The sequence below is a fragment of the Bos grunniens genome, chromosome 16 (genome assembly GCF_055505025.1).
Source record: "Bos grunniens cultivar Pamir isolate PY7600 chromosome 16, Bosgru_T2T1.0, whole genome shotgun sequence".
NCBI lineage: Eukaryota > Metazoa > Chordata > Mammalia > Artiodactyla > Bovidae > Bos > Bos grunniens.
Window position 1 is genome coordinate 1,625,308 of NC_141180.1, and position 16,886 is coordinate 1,642,193.

General features: G+C 46.7%; 1 protein-coding gene across 7 annotated transcripts in view; it reads right to left on the minus strand.

The window, feature by feature from the left end:
* Positions 1-16,886, minus strand: part of CAMSAP2 (calmodulin regulated spectrin associated protein family member 2) — a 97,592-nt gene that overhangs the window by 30,150 nt on the left and 50,556 nt on the right. For 6 of the 7 annotated variants that reach the window (XM_086343149.1, XM_086343148.1, XM_086343147.1 and 3 more), the window contains 2 exons: positions 7,259-7,420; positions 4,237-4,320 (listed from right to left, as the gene is read on the minus strand). In XM_086343149.1, coding sequence (XP_086199275.1) covers positions 4,237-4,320; positions 7,259-7,420 — 246 coding nt within the window. Of the gene's footprint in view, positions 1-4,236; positions 4,321-7,258; positions 7,421-10,013; positions 10,142-16,886 lie in introns of those variants that run through there. The other variant, XM_086343152.1, reaches the window with a different exon arrangement.

The following is a 16,886-nucleotide window of genomic DNA, read 5'->3' on the forward strand; positions in this document are numbered from 1 at the left end:
ATGAATAGGTGAATAACTGTGGACAGAAATACATGCATTTAAAATAAGAATCTATCAATTCGTACAGATAATACAGATGACAGACTGATAAACAGATGAGCTCAGATTTGCTTACAGTACCTTAACTAACAAACGTGGAAGAAATTGATGGAGCTAGAGAATTACCATTTTGTAGCCACCATAGTAATAGTAACTAAAGTAGGTGTCATCCATAAATGCTAAATCTAGGATGCAGGGAAACGCTGAAGAGGAACAGGGTATTTACAGTCTCAAAGTGTCTCCTCTCAAATTACTACAAAAGGAAAAATAATAACCACGCAGTCAAAAAAATCAAACAATATCTTAACCAACTGATCAAAATTATTTTCATCTAATAGGGGCAAATGGCTATCATGTGCCTCTGGATACAGTCTTGTAAGAAGTATACACCTTACGTCGTATTTCAGTCTTAAAAAGCATAGCTTAACCTATCTGCAAGGAAATGCCAGTAAAAATATCAAATTGAAGGATATTCTATGAAAATGCCCTGTGTTCTTCAAAAATGTTAAGGTCACAAAAAAGAAAAGCCGAGGGACTGTTCCAGATTCAAAACGAAAAAGATACACAATTAAATCTATTATATGATCTCAGACTAGATCCCAGTTCAGGAAACAGCATAAAGTATCGATACAATTGGGGTGACTGACAAAACTGAACACAGATCCAAGTCCGATCAAGCACAGTGCTGACATTAAGTCGCCTGTCCTGTGTCAGTGGGTAGCTTTGTTCTTAGGAAACGTACACAGCAATATTCAGGGGTGAAGGGCCATGATGTGTGCAGCCTTGTTTCAAATGTTTCAGAAAAATGTATACACATATGTATTTGTGTGTGCAACATGTAACACAAGGGCACACATGCAAGCACATGAAATGTTATAAAATGTTACCACAAGGGCCCAGGGTTCCTGCAGACAATCCTTGCAACTGTTTCTAAGTCTGAAATATTTCAAAATAAATGTCCTTAACTTAGCAAGTTATATTAAGTCCACACCAATCCAAATCTTTGTAGGGTCTTGTGTCCAAATGCACAAGACTGATTTACAAAGCTGTTAAATCTGATTTTTACAGTCCTCTTAGACAAAGATTAAAATCACGGTATTAGGTTATCTAACTCATATATAAGTTACTTCAGACCAAATCATCTTTATAAAATATTCCTTGGAGAAAAAAAATTCATGGTACCATCTCTGAATTTTTAAAATGTTTAAATATACACGTACATGTGGAAGTTTATGAGCGCCAACTACTTACTATTTTCACCAACCTTTCAAGTCCCTTACATTTACTACATGCAAACTGAGCATCGCTTTCGTAACAGAATTTAGGAGCCACTCACCCAAACTTTCAGTTTTGCAGACACAGGAGAGAAGGCCCAGGATAGTGGAGGGCCCGGGAAGGGCAGTGGCAGGACTCTCCTGACCAAGACCAGGCCCACTTCCCACAGCACTCGGGACAAGCTCCTTAAGAGAATGAACACTGGACTTCACGTCGCTGGTCCTAACCCTTAGAGATTGTTGAAATAGGGCTGCCAGATTTTGCAAAGAAAAATACAAGCTGCTCATGCAACTTACACCAAAAATTGCTTATCTAATTCACACTTTAGAATCAAAAGGAGTAGCAGAAGCCAAAAGAGAAACTTGAAAGAAAATAAAGAAAATAACATCAGCAACCTGTTTAATCAAAATATTTTCCTAGGACACTATTTAAAACGCCTCCCTCTTAAAGCACCACCCAGTCCAACCATCAGAAATAGATGGTCAGATGATGGTCTAATAATCTACTGAAATGGCTGTGGAATTAAAATTCTGGTCCAACACTAATAATATACAGTACAAGTATCCCTCAACAGAGCATGTATTTTACCCAGAAGATAGCTATAGAAAGAAGCTTCATAAAATTAACGCTACTGAACATCTGAGCAGAGAATCGCTGGACAGGACAGGAGATCAGACAGTCCCCATCCAGCAGCCCAGGCTCCGTCCATGGGGGGAAGCGACAGATCCCAGGGTTGGGCACCTGGGCTTCTGCCTTGCGAGCACGAGCTGAGGGGGCAAAGGGCACAGCGGCCTCTTACCAACGGTACAGCAAGGAGAAAGAGCAAACCACTCGACCTCTCTTCCCTAAAAGGAGAAAAGGGTGAAGATTTTGCTTTGCAAGAATGAAAATCAAGAATAAAGTGATTCTCTTTCTAGCCATACAGTTCAAATGCTGAAACTCCCACTGCTAGGTTAAGAGAGCAAGACTCCCTAACCATGTCTGTGCTTGGCCATGTGTTTCTTCATGACACCTGTGCAGTAAGACGCGTGAAATGAACAGCTTCCCACACATCTTAACAATGAGAACAAGGGTAAAACTCATTTGAAAATGAAGGTGTTGAACCTAACACACGGCACAAATCAATCTACGAAGCAGAAACAGACTCTCAGACACAGAGAACTGACCTGAGGCTGCCAAGGGGACGGGGGGCGGAGGGGTGGACTAGGGGCCTGGGGTTAGCAGATGCGGACTATCACACGCAGGACGGGGAGGAACGAGGTCCTCCTGCACAGCACAGGGGGCTGAAGATGCAAGACCCTGTGATAAACCATAACAGAAAATAATAGAAAAAGCATGTACATGTGTATGACTGAGTCACTTTGCTGTACAGCAAAATTTAACACAACACTATAAATCAACTATACTTCAGTAAAAAATTAAACATACAAAATAAAAGGGAAGAAAAGGAAATGAAGGCACAAACGCTCTGTTCGTGCTGAATGAAAATGAGCAGTAAGCCAGACGCTTAAGTGAACCGCACTGGTTCATTCGTTCACTTGCTCAACAAATCTGGTTGTGAAGTGTGTATGTGCAATTCCATGGGAAGTCAGAGTGGTGGATCAGCTGTGTATGGATTCCATACAGTTTGCCTTTCTTAAAGGTTAGTGAAGGGCAGGAAAGCTCGGCGTGCTGCAGTTCATGGGGTCACAGAGTCAGACAGGACTTAGCGACCGAACAACTCCATCTACAGCTGACTGGAACACAGACAGCATTTTTTTCCATTGAAACAACGTTTACTGCATCCTCTGTGATCATATAAACCCATGTAGCTCATAACGTGTGTGCAACACTACAGCACCGAGCCATTGTATGTGATAAACAGGTCTCCACGAAGCTCTGTGACTCAGGATGGTGCTGAACCTGATTTCTGATCACAGCCAGAAGCAAAACAGCAGACAGGAGGAGATCTGTCTCCAAGGCAAGGGTTTCTACTCCTGAGGGAAGAAGACATCGAGGAGGGCGGTAAGGGAAAGGGCTGGGGACCCGGTGGGGGCCGGGCTGGGGAAGGCAGCGAGTGGGTCCACCTCCACGGGGGAAAGGTCAGCCACGGGAGCAAGAGCGCGAGAGCGGGCCAGCGTGATCCCAACACCAAATTCAGGCAAAGCTGCTGGTCTTTGGCAGAACCTTCCTAGCAAGGCTGGTTACACACAAACCAGCTCTCCCTTCCCCTCCTGTTACAGAGCATCAGTGGCCAGCAGCCTTTGTCCAAAATGAAGACAAGTGCAGCATAATAATGAAGAGACTCAAAACAACCCACATGGAAAATAAAGTCTCTGAATAACAGAACTTCTTATACCTCAACTGAAATGCTGGACAGTAAGTTTCAAGGGCTCTCCCTGTAACACATTTTAGGAAGTGTAAGATATACTATATTGCAGGAAATACACTTTAGGTTTCAGTACACAACAAACACACAAGTCTTCAGAGAAGAAACCTCTAAGAGCCTGTTTAAGAATTTTTAAAGAATAAATCCACATCAGTGTTTCTTTTTCCTTCACAGAATAACCATGTTACAGCTTACAATTCCCGGAATAATTTTAGAGGCTGGTCTTATTACAAGTCATTATAAGGCTGATACATTGGAAACTGTTTTCTTATTTCATAACTCTACCAAACAAAGGCAGAACCATTATTTTTGCCAAAAGAACCTCAGAAATTGAGCTCTAATCATTAACAATCTTTCCTAAACACCATCATCTGGTTAACCTCCATTCTGCACTTCTACTTACCTGGCATTTACGGCAAGGCTTCCTAGGGTACAGTTAAGATCACCACAAATAGTCTGATGAACATACCTACGAACATTTCCCCAAACAGCACACACCTGTGAACACAGGCTCTCATAAAGGCACTTTTTTCCCCTTAGGAACATGTACGTACCTTTTGACCTCCTAGCGTTTCCACTGCGTGATGGTCTTTCAATTTCTGTTCTTGTTCCATTATATCCTTCAAATGTTCATTTACCTTAAAATATAAAAACATTAATTTTAATTTATAGTCAAATATAATAAAAAAAATAACACGTACCTTAAAATGCCTGTGTTCAGGTCTCTGATGTCAAATACCAGTGCCACTCAAATGAACAGAACCTCATTTTCCCAACCAGAAAAAAGTATTTTACAGTATTCACAGGTGTTTTGTTTGAAATCCTAAAATTCATTCATTACTTTACCAAATACTTGTTGAGCACCTGCTACACGTCAGGGGCCAGCTGGAGTGCTCGGGAAGAAAGGTGCTTGACGACCCCAGTTTTGACGCCGTTGTTTGGTCGCTCGGTCGTGCCTGACTCTCCGAGACCCCACGGAATGCAGCGCACCAGCCTTCCCTGTCCTTCACTAGCTCCTGGGGTTTGCTCAGACTCATGTCCACTGAATTGATGATGCCATCCAACCATCTCATCCTCTGCTGCCCTCTTCTTCTTTTGCTTAGGAAACAAGACAGCTATTTTTCTGTAAAAATGTTCACAGTCTCTCTTAGGACTAATAAGTGAAAACTATTTTCCTTAAAATTAATGTTTTCATTATCAGTAGAAAACACTTTGTTTGGATTGAATTCTTAACCTGTGATTTCCTAGGCATGTCCCTGGATCATGAGTGGGGTTTAGTGTGGTCACAGGTCACAGTTAAAATACATGAAAAGCTTTGTATACAGGAACTTCTCAGGGAGAAGGTCTAACTTATCAGATTGTTCAAACAGCCTATAATTCAAGATGACTAAGAAACAATCTGTTGAGTGCATAAAGTATTTCTTGAGAATAGATAATTTTGGATTTTGAGTTACTCATGTTACGGTCATTCCAACAACAATAAATAAATGCTCAAATTAACTAATAATGGCAATCTAGAAAATATGAATGCCGTTATCAACCATTGTAAACTAAATCAATAATTTTTAAAATTCTATTGCTTGAAAATTCAGTTCTGTGCTTAAAAAAAAGGACTGAATCATTTTAATTTATGGTAACTTGGTCCCATCACTTCATGGGAAATAGAAGGGGAAACAGTGGAAACAGTGTCAGACTTTATTTTTTGGGGCTCCAAAATCACTGCAGATGGTGACTGCAGCCATGAAATTAAAAGACGCTTACTCCTTGGAAGGAAAGTCATGAACAACCTAGATAGTATAATGAAAAGCAGAGATATTACTTTGTCAACAAAGGTCTATCTAGTCAAGGCTATGGTTTTTCCAGTGGTCATGTACGGATGTGAGAGTTGGACTGTGAAGAAAGCTGAGCGCCGAAGAATTGATGCTTTTGAACTGTGGTGTTGGAGAACACTCTTGAGAGTCCCTTGGACTGCAAGGAGATCCAACCAGTCCATCCTAAAGGAGATCAATCCTGGGTGTTCATTGGTAGGACTGATTCTGAAGCTGAAACTCTAGTACTTTGGCCACCTCATGCAAAGAGCTAACTCGTTGGAAAAGACCCTGATGCTGGGACGGATTGGGGGCAGGAGGAGAAGGGGACGACAGGATGAGATGGCTGGATGGCATCACTGACTCAATGGACATGAGTCTGAGTGAACTCTGGGAGTTGGTGATGGACAGGGAGGCCTGGCGTGCTGTGATTCACGGGGTCACAAAGAGTTGGACATGATTGAGCGACTGAACTGAACTGAAACTTAGTTAACAGTTACTAACAGTCTTTTCTACCCGTGACTCTACCCGAGGCATTACAAGGAATTAACAACACACAGACTTGTTTTGGTGTGTGAGGCTGCTGCATGCCAGATCTCAGAGCATCGACTCACTCAGCTGTGTACAATACTCTTCCTGAGAGACAGCAGAAGCAGAAATGAGCTGGCTCTGACTCAGAATCCCCCATTCACAAGCTAGGACCTTAGTAATTTGTTGGTATCTGTGAGTCTTGGTTGCCAGTTTGATGGAAACCTACTCCATGCGTGGTCTGGGGGATGACGGCTCTGAGACGGTCCCCAGCGATCCTGGTGAGTGTGGGCAGGGCTGAAAATTTGCTTCAGACCCACCATGGGCGACGTGCTCGCTTCCACCAAGGGCATGAGCTCACTGTTGTCTGCACAGAGGTCAGGGTCCCAGCTTCCCAGGACCGGCAGAGCCACGGCCTCATCCAACTGCCTCGAGCCCCGGAAGCCAACGAGAGGCCAGCGAGGCCTGCAGGCCGACTCGGGTCTGCAACCTCACAGCTTCCTTTTCCTTCTCTAAGGCTCAGCTTTGTGGCACAAGCCTTTCTAACTACATTATTTATTTATGGTCTTACACATGTCACTCCAGCAAACCTAAAAATCATCTAATTGGCAATATGAAAAACTTATTTCATTCCTGGATGCAAAAAATGTTTACGGAGCACCCACAGAGTATATTCCCTACTCAGGAGTGCTGTGAATTTTGTACTAATCTGATATCAACTAGGTTTATCATAAAATGTAGTGACAGATGTTGCAGAATACATAAAATCGCTTTCCACCATTTTAAACCGTTTTTTTTTTTTTTTAAGTCTAAAGGGAATGGGAACTATTAAGTAAGACTGCATGACTTTAATTTTCACTTTGACTTAAAACAAAAGAATAATGGAGTCTGTCTTAGTCTGATCAGTCTGCTACAACAAGAACACCAGAGGCAGGTGGCCTGTGAGCAACAGAAATGTATTTCTCGGGTTCTGGAGGCTGGGAAGTCCAAAGCGCCAGCAGACTGGGCCTGGCAAGTCTGGCCCCGCTTCCTCAGAAGGGGTGAGGGGCGCTCTTGGGTCTCTCATGAAGAGAGCAACCCTGTTCCCACATGAGGGCCAGCCTTCAGGACCTCCGAACACCAGCACACTGCGGGTCACGATGTCAGCGGACAGCTCTGTGGGAGCACAGACTTTCAGCACAAAGCGGGGAGGCACAGCGTCCACGGTTCTAAGACCGCTGCCACCCAGGGGAGCACCCACCTTGTTGATCCAGTACATGACGGCGTCCTCGATGTCGTAGGGCAGGTCTGTGGCCTGGAAGAAGGCCGAGTACTGCTGCGCGCAGGCGGCCACCTTCTCCACGCTGACCATCTCCACGGTGTAAGCCATCATGAGGGTGTCGATCATGGCCAGGTGAGCACTCTGGAGACAGACCGAGAACGACCTTTAGAATCACACTGAGGGACGGCTGCTTTTACACTGTTAAATGTTACTAACATTGCCCAACAGACAGGAGCGGAACTAAAGGTTAGGAACAATAAGCCTTGCTAAGAGCATAAATGGTGCACACGGGCCAGGGGTGAACTCAGGCAACCCAGCCCCTTTATCACTCAGACGCTCGCTGAGGGTCTCCACTCAAGGTGCTCATCTTCTCCCACTCAGAGGAGGCTCCTTGTCCCGCTTTTCCTGGTTTTGAGAAGGTCACGATCAGTTACTCAACAGAACGACTGCCGACTTCAGCGTCATCTCTGAGCAAGCTCTCTCCTCTCATCCACAGGGAGCCGTGTACAGACTCCACTCCTGAACTGTCCCTCGAGTCTAGCCTCCTTGTCTGCTCACCTCCATTCCAGCTCAGACACCACCACTTCTCACCCCTGAACAAGGCCAATAACCCTCTGCTTTTCCTGGCTGCCGCTTCTTCCCCACCCTCTGCATCCACCATAGGACTGCTAGTCTTTCCTTTACTGCTGTTTCCCATGAGAGGTAGTTTCATACAGAAATGTTACACCATGGCGGGGAGCGCGGTGGGGGTGGGGGTCGGTTCTTAAAATTTCCCAACATTAGGAAGTTCCTAAAGTTGAAAGCACCCTGTTGCCCTCCTGTTCCCCAAGCAGTGTCCATGGTTTGGAACGTATTCTCACCAAACACTGTACTCCCCCCAGCTCCGGGGTAGACACTCGCGCTGCCTTCTGCCCTGTGGCGCTGTAAACACACCACCACCCTGCATTTCTCCAGGGATGACGGTCACTGCGGGGCTGCTGGGCCCAAGGGCAACCGTGTGTGTGATCTGAGAAACAACCACGGATCTGCTTGCTGGAAGGGTGGGGCAGCTTCCTCCCCTCCCCAGAGTGTTGCCAAGGGTGCCTGTTTCCCCACATTTTTGGTCAATATTAGACATCATGCACTTTTTATCATCTGTTATCCAGTCTGGAAGTTAAAAACCTTCCCTTGTTCAGACTGCACATTTCTCTGATTAATGAGGATGGGCATATTTTCATACGTTTAGCAAATATTTGTATTTTTCCCTCAGAAAACTGCCCGCTCATATCTCTGGCTTACATTTCTCTGTGAGATGGTCACCTTTCCTTCTTTATTTCTTGATTCATAAGAGCTCATTATTTATTAGGTGTCATTTCATCATCAAATACCTTTTTCCAGCTTATCTTTGGACTTTCTACTTTATTTGGAATGTAATATTATATTAGGAACCAGAGATCAAATTGCCAACATCCGTTGCATCACAGAAAAAGCAAGAGAATTCCAGAAAAACATCTACTTCTGCTACACTGAGTACGCTAAAGCCTTTGACTGTGTGGATCACAACAAACTGTGGAAAATTCTTCAAGGGATGAGAATACCAGACCACCTTATCTGCTTCCTGAGAAATCTGTATGCACATCCAGAAGCAACAGTTAGAACCAGACATGGAACAACAGACTGGTTTCAAACTGGGAAGAGTTATGTCAAAGATGAGTATTATCACTCTGCTTATTTAACTTCTATGCAGAGTACATCATGAGAAACGCTTGACTGGATGAAGCATAGCTGGAATCAAGATTGCTGGGAGAAATATCAAGAATCTCAGATATTCAGATGACACCACCTTTATGGCAGAGAGCAAAGAGGAACTAAAGGGCCTCTTGAAGAAAGTGAAAGAGGAGAGTGAAGAAGCTGGGTTAAGACTCAACATTCAGAAAACTAAGACCATGGCATCTGGTCCCATCACTTCACGGCAAACAGATGGGGAAACATGGAAGCAGTGCTGGACTTTACTTCCTTGGGCTCAGAATCACCGCAGGTGGCGACTGCAGCCATGAAATTAAAAGGCAATCGCTCCTTGGAAGGAATGCCATGACCAGCCTACACAGCATATTAAAAAGCAGAGACATGACTGTGCTGACAAAGGTCTAGTCTAAGCTATGGTTTTTCCAGTAGTCATGTATGGGTGTGAGAGCTGGACCATAAAGAAAGCAGAGCACCAAAGAATTGATGCTTTTTGAACTGTGGTGTTGGAGAAGACTCTTGAGAGTCTCTTGGACTGCAGGGAAATCAAACCAGTCAATCCTAAAGGAAATCAATCCTGAATATTCATTGGAAAGACTGATCCTGAAGCTCCAATACTTTGACCATCTGATGTGAAGAAGTGACTCACTGGAAAAGACTCTGATGCTGGGAAAGATTGAAGGCAGGAGGAGAAGGGGACGACAGAGGATGAGATGGTTGGATGGCATCACTGACTCAATGGACATGAGTTTGAGCAAGCTCCGGGAGTTGGTAAAGGACAGGGAAGCCTGGCATGCTGCCGTCCATGGAGTCGCAAAGAACTGGACATGACTGAGCAACTAAACTGACTGAATTAAATATTATATTGCAGAGAAGGTCTAAATATTGAATATTTACTTGGTAAAACCTGTTTATCTTAATGTTCTCCTCGATGACTGCAATTTCTCCCATGTTTACAAAAGGCTCCACACCCCCCAAGAATATAAGAATACTATACTTTTTTTAACATTACCTTAAATCCGTGTGGAATGACTTCTGAAGATGTTATAAACTGGGGACTAGTTATGTTTCCAAATCAGAGATGCCATCTCATGCTCCCATAAAGTCGACCTCATCTTCTGCACCGTAAAGTTTAAACTCCTTAAAAAGGGGAGCACGGTTTATTAGCTGGCCCCACCTATCAGTCCAGCTTCATAACCTGCATTTCCTTCCCCCGTCTGCACTCCCTTCAGAGCAGCCGTGGCAGAGGTCCGCTGTCCCCACGCCTGTTGCCCGGCTTCCCGCCCCCCACCACGTGCAGGCACGTCCTGCTCCTGGTCTGAGCGCCACCCTCTCTGACTCCCTTTCCAGCTGGTTCTTCCTACAGAGGGAGGATACCTCCCCGTAGAGTGCCGCTCACACTTGCATGAAATCCTGCTTCTCTTTCAGTTTGACTGAGATGTTACCGACACAGCGCATTGCGTGAGTTTAAGACTGGACACACGACCCTGTGAAACGATGAGCACAACAGATTCAGTGACACGTGCACTGTATCCTGACCTAATACCCGAAGTGGCCACAGGCCACGGCATCTTTACACAGCTCCTTGGACGAGGCTAGTGAGCAGCTGCCTGAGGACCACAGACTGGCTGGCTGCAGGATGGGCACTGGCTCCCTGGTGAGACAGTGAGACCCCGAGGGCAATGGCATCTTCGGAGGTACCTTCGCATCCCCTGCACCAGACACAGCGCCTGGCAACAAACAGGGGCTGAAGGAAGGAAAGGAGCTCGTCTACCGCTCACGTAAAGAGGGAAGCGTGAGCTCGACTCTGGACGTTAGGACGTAGCTTTGACTCAGAGGTGGGGACCAGGGCACTGAAAACTCAGCAGTGTTGACAGGAGGGCAGAGGCCTGTCCAAAGCTGCATGCTTGATAACGGCCATCAGAAAACCAGTGGTGACTCAGAGGCTGTGCTGAGTGCTTTACTAACATATCAGTTCTTCCACTTCAAATCTGTTCTGAAATAAGACTGGAGATAACATACACCTTTTATAAACCTTAAAGCTCAGAAGGAAGCATCACTCATGCTCTTAACGTGAGGAAGCTGAAGCTCCGAAAAGTAAATGGTCTGTCCCAATCCGTGCGCTCCTTCTACTGTGTCACGCAGTTGGCAGAAACTAAGTCAGCTAGTTAGGCAAGAAAAATGTTCTGGAAATGATAAACAGACATCAAATGCAAGAAAGAAACGCAAGCATAACTGTTTGAACTTCAAGTCCTATTTTCACACACTCTGCCTCCCTTTCAGGCTGCTACTGTCCAGGGACCCTGGGTCTTCCCTTAGACTCAGGGGGACTCGGTGTCCACCCCGTGAGCCCTTCATGCAGGGATTTGCGTGTCCTCTCCACTCACCTGAGCCCCAGGGAGCAGGGCCTGTCTTCCCCACCTCTGCTCCCAGCACAAGGGTCAAGAGGAAAGCCTGAGTAGGAGGGTTAACAGCATTCTAAAGCGTAACTCTCCTGACCAAAATCTGGAAAACATCTTGAGAGCTGTAAAACCATTCACGTCCTCTTCACTAAGACTGTTTCTCTTGGCAATTTATTCCACAGATAAGAGTTTAAGAGAGAAAAAAAGAGCTGCATGAATGAAACTGACTGTTAATCAATTATAGGAACAAGAAAGGAAGCAATGGTACAGCCACAATGTAGAATGCACGCTCTCCTAAGCTATTTAACAACAAGAGAAAATGTGCTCAACACAATACTGAGTGGAAGAGCAACACCATACTGTAATGATGTCCACAGGACATGCACGCACACGGGCAGACACACGTGTGTGCATACACATCTTGAATACGCCCGTAATATACATGAGACAGGAAGAGAAAGGAAAAGAATAAAAGTAAAACTTCTTAGAAATGACCTTGTAATAATATGCAGATCATTACATAGAAGGATAATCAGTAATGTATTTTCAGAACAAACTTCATCTCACTGATTACTTCAAACTACTCCTAAATTCAAGAACAAATTAAAAAAATATTCCACTACTTTGTTTACAGATATTTCCATAAGAGGTTCACCCACTTTTAAACTAAGAATCTTCAAATTTGAGCATGATTTTTTTTACCCCTTAACTTTATAATATGTGGAGAATTTAAAAATTATGTGTAACAGAAACTGTATACACGATCAATCTAGAAAAGATCAACAGTGAAAAATAAACGGTAGGCTACAATCAATCAATCCATCTGGACTGATTTATGTCTCTAAATTAAATACACAAATTCCATTTTTTACCCCAAGAATTAAGGTCAAATAGCAACAGCAGCAGCCAGCACTGAGTGGCACTCCAGACAGCGTTTCCTGCGGCGCTGTGAGACGCACTGTCCCCGAACCGGCACAGGTCAGAGTAGGGAACCGCCGGTGCGCGGTGAGAGCGCCAGGGGGCGCCCTGCAGTCTGGCTCAGCGCCCAGGCGCCTGCCCGCAGCCTGCGGACCTCTGGGCGCGGCTGGAGGAGGGGGCCACCAGGTGGCAGCACAGAGCCCGCCCAGGAGCAGCGGCAGAAAGGCTGGTTACGGAAGGAAAAGCAGGCGCTTCCTGCATCTTAGTGAAAGGCGAGGGAGGACAGGAGGCCCGGAGCTCACGGAGCCGCTACCAGCTTCCAGAGCTGGGTTACAGGGTCATGTTACCTCCGACCAGTGGAGTCTGGACAAAAATCACTCACATGCATATATCAGAAATGAAGGTTAAGGCTGCTAAATCAAGAGCACAGAAGTGCTGCTGCTGAGATGGTTATTAATGAGCCTCAAGATTATTGAGACCCAAGTTCTACTACTTCATGGCTTTTGATATTCTTTTATCAGGTACAGATACAGGACTAAGAAGATATTTCCTGAACTGAACTCCCGCCCTGTGGCGCAGTAGCCAGGGCCTGGTGTCCACGTACCCTGCAGGGACAAGGGGGAGGGGGCAGACTTAACAGACTCACAGGCACACGGAGACCTGGAACGATGCCGCTCTCGAGATGGCACACAGCAGCATCCACACACTACACCAGGGTGTCAAAGTTAACTCCCATTCAGAAAATGAAATTTTACACATTTATTTATATAAACAACTTTACCATAATTTTCATTTATCCTTAACTTACAGAGACACAAGGAAAACAGTACTTAAAACCCTACTGAGATACCACTTCCCACCAGGAAGGCTGTAATTAAAAAGTCAGATAATAGCAGCCGCCGGCAAGGACGTGGGGCTGCCAGGACGCCACACGCGCAGCCGCCCTGAGAGTGGCGGGCCAGGAGAGGGCAGCACAGGGCTCTCGCGGGCCCGGCAACCCCGCCCTTAGCAGAACGCCGAAAGGAATGAAGACGCGTCCACGCAAAAGCTCTACACAAAGATCCACATTAGCACTGTTTGTTGGAGAAGGAAATGGCGACCCACTCCAGTGTTCTTGCCTTGAGAATCCCAGGGACGGGGAAGCCTGGTTGGGCTGCTGTCTATGCGGTCGCACAGAGTCGTACACGACTGATGCGACACAGCAGCAGCAGCAGCAGCATTGTTTGTAGTAGCCAATGGCCATCAAGGGATGACTGGGTAAGCAAAAATGATACACCCATGATCTTCTGAATGGAGTGTGCCTTGGTAAAGACCAACAAACATGGGAGCCTGGTAAACAATGCTGAGTGAAATGTGCCAGGTACACGCAGCACGCGTGCACACACACACACATTCTCTTACTCCATTTATATACAATGTCCAGAACGAACCACTACAGAGAGACACAGAGCAGGTCAGGGGTTGCTCAGTGCTGGGGGTGGGGAGACAGTGTTTCTTTCTGATGAACTGTTCTAACAGGGACTGTGGTCATGCCTCCACCACTGAGTACACCAAGCCAGTGCACGTACGCCTGGAACGCATGCACTGCACACACTGCGTTAATCTCAGCTGCTACCCCCTAATCAAATTAACTTCTGATGCTTCCCTGCCTCCTTTCCAATGTAAACACCTCATAAATCACCTCAGCTCTGAGGCAGGCCGTTAGCCACATCCATGTGTTTGCAAACTGTCCTTAAAAGGACTTCAAGGTGAAGTGACACATTTTTCTAGACAGCCTCATATTTTAGACATTGTTAAAAATGGAATTAAACATTTATTACCATGAGTTTGCTTTCTGTATAACTTTAAGTAGGAAATATTTATGTATGAACTGATGATAAAAATAAATATGCTAAATTAATTCTAGTTTCCTCCCACAGACATTTACGTTCACTTTCTTAAGGCACTAGCTAATTGGATAAAAGGTATACACAGTTTACTTGAAAAGATTATCATTTATGATTTTTCTTAGATAACCTTAATTATTTTAATAGCTAGAATGAGAGATAGGTTGCTATAGTTGGTATGAGAATAGAAATTTTCCAGAAAAAATTTATTTCCAATCATAGTGTCTGTCCTCTTGTATGACAAGATCCTAGCACACCAAAAGTTCAGCCTGTCGTGGGAATCCCCAAGCAGCCAGCAGGTAGGGCTCGGCACTGTCACTTCTACGGCCCTGGTTCAATTCCTGGTCGGGGAACTAAGATCTCACAGGTTTAAAATGAAACAAAAAACAACTGGCCTATCCAAACTAGGCTAGTCCTAGGGGCAAAGAGCACTGGCCTTCAAACAATGGCAGGGCACCGCTGGGTGGCCCTCAGACAGAGGGAAAGGTCACCGCCGGGCGGCCCCCGGAGGGAGGGAGAGGACCACCGAGCGGCAAAGGGCTGAGCTCTAACTGCAGCAGGATCCGGGCTGTCCCAGAACAGTGATGCTGCCTCCAACCTCCAACCTGTACAAGACTCGGACGGGGCGGTCGCTCTGCTACACCTCGGGGAACACAGGCTACACCTGGGGCCCTGGCGAGGGAGGCGCCGTCCGAGAGAGCCAAACCCTTCATGGGACATTTGCTTGTGACCACACTGAACTGACACTGCTATTTCACCCAGACCCACCTGGTCAGACATGTGAAGAGTGAGCGAAAGGTACACAGCAGGGTCACCAGCTGGTAACTCAGCACAATGACACCGCTTAGCGGCCATGTCATTCTGCCTCAACTGAACAAACACCCATGACACCCAAGCAGCCGGGGGCTCTCCTGAACCCATGTCTGAAAGGGCACGTGAGCTCCCAGTTCCACTCAGTCATGCCCATGTGGTGACTCTGATCATCACCCAGGGGAGAACTGTTTCCAAGACAATGTTGAACCAAACTGAGATGAAGCTTTACTGCAAAGGGAGGTATGCAAGACGCAGCCCAGCCCAGCTGTCTTCCAAAACCAAGTCCCGGGCCAACGAGAGACACAGTGTTTCCGGAGCGGCTCCAGCACTTCCTCTGGGCCACACTTAACCTCAAGCGGGACCTCCCCGGCAGCCCAGTGGCTCATTCCTTCATCCAATGCAGGGGGAGAGTCTGATCCCTGGTTGAGGAGCAAAGACCCCACATCCTTCATGTGGGAAAACAGAAGCAGTACTGTAACAAGTTCAATGGAGACTTTAAAATGGTCCACATCAAAAAAAAAAAAAAAATCTTAAAAAAACAACATCATTCAAAACAACCAACCAACCTCACACGGCAAGTTACAGATGTTAACTAGGGCTCTCTCAGGTGGACACGGACAGGAACTGCACGCCAGCAGCAAACAAACACGGTAAACAAAGGAAGCAGTCTACAGCTGAGGTTCTCAGTGTGGCCGGTCATTGAAAATCACGCATCTCCTGGTCCCGAACTTCAGAGAGCCCAGGCCAGCCTCCTAGCAGGAATCTCGCCTCCACAGCCCTTCATCACAGCAGACTGACCGTGCCATCACCCCACAAGCAAGGCCAGCGTGGGCTTCCCAGAGCCCACCCCCTTCCTGGGCCTGCACCTCCTCCGGTCCAGCACCGCCAGTGACGGCAATTAGAGCTCCGGAGTTCAACTGCGACTCCACACCACGACGGCATCCCGGACAGGGCCCGCGGCGTCCTTGTGTACAAGTGGCTGAGGGCAACAACGCGAGACGGAGAAACAGTTCTCCCCTGGGTGATGATCAGGAGGCGGGCCCGGGAGCAGCCGCAGTGCGCAGATGGTGGCGGCTCGGGCTTCAGCCCCAGCGCGCAGACTCAGGGTCTGGCCGCCGCCCGGCGCTGAGGGGACACGGAGGCGTGCGAACATGGGCCCGCGGAGGGGGCACTGGGGGTGGTGCGACTGCCCCCCTCGCCGAGAGCTGCGTGCGGCTGGCACTGCCCTCGGACGGGGCCCTGGGCAGGCGCTCGTCGGAAGAATGAAGCCGCGTGTCAGTTCCAGGTGACTGAGGACTCCTGCTTATACGTGGATGTTCTTCCAGCCCTCGGTTCCTCGGTCGTGTCCGACTCTGTGTGAGCCCATGGACTGTAGCCCTCCGAGCTCCTCTGTCCAGTGGATTCTCCAGATGACAGTGGGTTGCCATCTCCTACTCTAGGGCATCTTCCCGACCCAGGGATCAAACCCAGGGCTTGGCAGGCAGAATCCTCACCGCTGAGCCACCTGGGAAGCCCTGTCTCTACAGCAGTGTGTTCGGAGGAGATAGGGTGCGTCCAGGGTGGTACGGCTGTGGACAGCCAGTGTGTTCATACATGATCGGGGTTCAGCAGCCCCCTTGGGATCTTGAAGAAAGGGCCTAGAAGCAAGAACATGATAAATGCACCTGTACCCAGATTCTGGTTTCTAAATAACATCTCCTCATTAAAATAAACCCAAGCCTCTTTAGAAAACGGCTGATTCCAAGTCAGAGACAAGAAAAGCACAAAAGAAGCTTGGAGTATCTAGTTGTGTCAGAAAGAAAAAAGGATTTAAAAACTGTCAAATGGATATAGGAATCGGCCTAAAGGGGGCACCCACTGGCCAAA